The sequence below is a fragment of the Ipomoea triloba genome, chromosome 8, assembly GCF_003576645.1.
Source record: "Ipomoea triloba cultivar NCNSP0323 chromosome 8, ASM357664v1".
Classification (NCBI taxonomy): domain Eukaryota; kingdom Viridiplantae; phylum Streptophyta; class Magnoliopsida; order Solanales; family Convolvulaceae; genus Ipomoea; species Ipomoea triloba.
Genome location: NC_044923.1, coordinates 11,129,586 through 11,133,655, shown reverse-complemented (window position 1 = coordinate 11,133,655; position 4,070 = coordinate 11,129,586). Strand labels below are relative to the sequence as shown.

The 4,070-nt window shown below is 34.2% G+C and overlaps 1 protein-coding gene across 1 annotated transcript in view; it reads left to right on the top strand.

The window, feature by feature from the left end:
• Positions 1-1,057: 1,057 nt before the first annotated feature.
• Positions 1,058-4,070, top strand: part of LOC116026637 (probable 28S rRNA (cytosine-C(5))-methyltransferase) — a 10,970-nt gene continuing 7,957 nt past the window's right edge. The window contains exons 1-5 of the mRNA XM_031267969.1: positions 1,058-1,402; positions 2,063-2,121; positions 2,654-2,704; positions 3,371-3,503; positions 3,906-3,991. Of these exons, the coding sequence (XP_031123829.1) occupies positions 1,132-1,402; positions 2,063-2,121; positions 2,654-2,704; positions 3,371-3,503; positions 3,906-3,991 (600 nt within the window). The 5' untranslated portion in view covers positions 1,058-1,131. The remainder of the gene's footprint in view (positions 1,403-2,062; positions 2,122-2,653; positions 2,705-3,370; positions 3,504-3,905; positions 3,992-4,070) is intronic.

The window sequence follows — 4,070 nt, the reverse complement described above, 5'->3', positions numbered from 1 at the left end:
GGCTTCAAAACAGATGATAAATAGGCTTTGAACCTATTTAAGGCCTCCATTTTTAAGCCCTTTAAAGTATACTGTATACCTGTAAAAAAAATTACAAAAAATACCTAAGTTCAATTGTATTATTATTTGTTATCCTATATAATATCATAAATAATAAACAATCAACTCACATAATTAAGTTGCGATATTTCATTAAATATTATGACAGTAAGAGTAGTTAATAAAAAAATTAAACAATAAGAATACATACAACAGGATTAGCAGGAATGTTTATACTTAAATCATAATATAGAATGAAATTTTGGAGGTGAAGGGTTAGAGTTTGGTAATTATATATACTTGCGATTGTATTGTAAATATAAAAATATATATTAGGTATAAAATAGAATATATATATATATATATGCCAGACTTGTAGGCCTAAAGGCCGAGCCTGGAATATATAGACCTGGCCTGTTTAGTTTAATAGGCTTTTGAAATTGGCTACCTTTTTACTAAACGAGCTAGGCCTAACTAGGTTTTAATTAGGCCGGGCCATAGGCCCATACAAGGGGCTTGGCCTATTCCCATCCTACGCCACATGAAAAATAAAATAAAATTTCTTTTAATTATTTAACAAATATAATGTAATAGAAAAAGGACTTCAAAGACCTTGTGGTCAAAGATTCAACGCCCCCATTGGGGATCAAATTTATGACTTCTCACAGCCATGCCGCTTGACCACAAAATCTTTGAAACAATTAATAATTAATTACTTTATTAATAATATTAAGTTAATGTTATAATATAATATTAACATTTTAAAATTAATTATATTAAATGTCAAGTTATTAATTTAACTTGTTTTACTTGAAGCAATCGATAAAAAATGATAATTGCATATTTTTTTTTACATATTTAATATTTTAATTACACACTTTTTTTTGTTTGATTCTTTTTATTTTTATTTTTTTTGGGAAATGTTTGATTCTTCAATTGCACAAAAATTAAAATTTCAGTTGCTTATTTTACAGTATTTTCTATAATTTGCCGAAGAGTTTGAGACCTAAAGGCTAAAGCCTCAAATCATTGTCCCGACTTGCCTCACATACCACATTTTACACCCGAACTGGAAGAGCGAACCACGGAATCATGGCGCGCAAAAAGCCGCAAGCCAGAAATACGCCGGCGGCGATGAAACAGCCGAAGAAGAGTCCGGGGACTGAAACTCTGGCCGGGAAACGGCTAACCAATGCCGAGCGGTCAGCTTATTTCTCGCGGAGAGAAGCCGCTAAGGTGTTGCGCACCATACTACAAGGAGACGACCGGCGCCAGGCAGTGGGCTCCATCAAGTCGCTGGTGTACGGCCCCTCTGTCAGGAACAAGAGAGCTACTTATGCTCTTGTGTGCCAGACGCTCAAGCGTATGTTAGCGATGCACCCCTAGACCTACGCCCTGTTCCTTGTATTATCATTGTTCATTGAGTTATTACATTTATGGAGTATTTTGCACAAATTATATTGTCAAGTGTCCAAATGTAAGCCTTATACTCTAATTAAATTAAATAAATAAATATAAACAATGTGAATTTTAATCTCCTGAGAAGAATGCTAAAAAGTCAAAGTATTTAGAAAAGGTAATAGTCTTAGTGATTTTAAGTAATTAAAAGGATAATAATGCGTTGATATGCTGACTTGAGTTATCTTGATATTGATAAGTATAGTTTGCATTGATAGGAGATATAATTTCATTGGGAAAAGGTCTTGAGAGTATAAATCACTGGCAGTAGTGAATTCTACTTCTTGAGCTATCAGATTTGTAGCAACTGAAATATCCATTTAGAGTTGGGGGTAATGAACTGGAAACTTAAATCATGTTTGATCCCATGGAGGGATGATTTTGTTTGCACCAGAGCTACTTTAACAACTTGGACAAACTTCAATCTGTAACTCTGTAAGATAGGCACATGCTGCTCCGATTTGAGTTTAAATACAGCTATCTTCATTACTAGCCTTACTAACTGCAGAAGGTTTATTTTTCTCTTTATAATTACTGGTTAATTTCCTTATTTTTGTGGTTGCAGATCTTTCAATAATCAAGGACATCTTAGGGGCATCTAATGTGTTGAACAGTAAATGGAAGGTTAGGCAGCAATTTTATGGTTTTGAATTTGATCTCTAAGGAGTTTCTGTTACTTTTCTCTCCTACCCCCTTGGAAGAGGGAAAAGGAAAATAAAAAAAATAGATGGGACTGTGTTCATACTCCTTTTTATTTTGCTTGCATTTTTTGAAGACTTGGAAGATGCATCTCCTTCAGTAAATTTTTTATCTTGCTTTTTATTTCTCATTTTGCTTGAAATTATATATTGTTTAGAAATGTTCAACGTAGTCAATACATTGCTGCATCAAATTATAGTCTAACAAAAAAAGCTGTCTTTGTTTACTTGCTCAAGTGTCTGTCAGTGACTACTCAAATGAATTCATTCCATTGTTTAATACCAAGGTCATGATTATCATAAATTCCTTCTGTTACACAATACTGGTGTATTGATAATTGATTACGTAGTTTTTCCAGTTTTGTTATCTCATGGTTCATGGTTTCATTCATTTATCTATTAGTCAGATACTCAGATGTTCCATTCATTTAGTGACTTCACTCCTATTGATTATGCAGAGACGAGAAGAGTTAATATACATAGTGACATATGACATTCTGTTTGGACAGGTAACTTCTTCATCTATATTTCATATGAGGTACTTGCCTGCTAGTTTTGAAAAGTTAACTTTGTTGCCAGCAAAACAGGATTTGCAATGACTGTTGAATATTAACTGAATGCTTTCCAAAAAAAAAAAAAAAAACTGAAATGGTTTTACTTTCAAAGTGATAGTATCACAAATTCACAATTCACAAATTATAGTAGCTGCAGTATCAAAAATTATATTTTCTACAGTTATATTTCCTCTATTTGGCAGGTGAAGAATACCAACATTTCAACACATATGAGAAAATAAATATGCAGTTGGGCACTGCCTGTGCGTCAAAGAATCTACAGTGCAAGTAGTCTACATATGAACTAATGTATGCATACTCTGAAATACCAAACAATATCACAATAAGTGGTGAAGGATGAGGTTTAGACTTCTAACTTGAAAGAGTTTCATGGTCATCATTTCAAAATAACCTCTTTAGTCAATTGATTCGAATTCAGTAGCCTTAAATAAATGTTTCCTTCAGTCACTTGAGATGTCTGCCCTGTATTTGTTTTCAAAACTGAAATGTAGATTGCTGTCCTCTCCTTAGAGTTTTGTTTCCCAAACCTGCCTGATACATCTGTAAATTTTGGAATCAATCTGCTTCCATATTTTTACATGTCATTTCACTTCTCAATAGGAGGACTCATTAGCTGGTGATGCTGAAAAGTTTCTCCTGCTCAGAAAGGATGCATTGCAGTTGGCTCTTGCTCAGCTCTTAATAAGAAGGGGAGTCAAAAAAGTGAATGAGCTGATAACTCCTTATAAATCTGGTGAGCATTCTGATCTCCACTGCTGGCATAGCATGAATGATTAGTACTTAGTTGAATCTTTGGATGCTCACGGGAAGAACTGAGAATTGAACTGAGAACTTGGGAACAACTTTAGTTCCTGATACTATCCACTCATTTTTTCTCATAAGAGAATGAATCCATATCTTACTAATTCTCACTCTTAATGCTGTTAATCCTTTGCCTTCTCTTCTTAAATTTTAGCCTCGAATACTAGTTGTGTCCTACATATTAAGTTGACTTCACTTGGTGTGTACACACACACGCATGTCTGTGGGTGTATGTGTATAACTTTTGAATAGAGTGTAGTTATATATCAGCCGATGTAGAGATTGTTATTGACAAATGTCATGGGGCCCGTTGCTTTGTTTTGTTTTGCTGCAGATGCTCAAAAACCTCGTTATGTCCGTGTAAATACCCTGAAAATGGATGTTGAGTCTGCCTTACTTGAGTTGAGGAAACAATATGTGGTATGCTATAGCCTCTATTCTAAATCTAGTACAATTTCATTTGAATATCTGGATATATTTGGGGGGGGGGGGGGGGGGG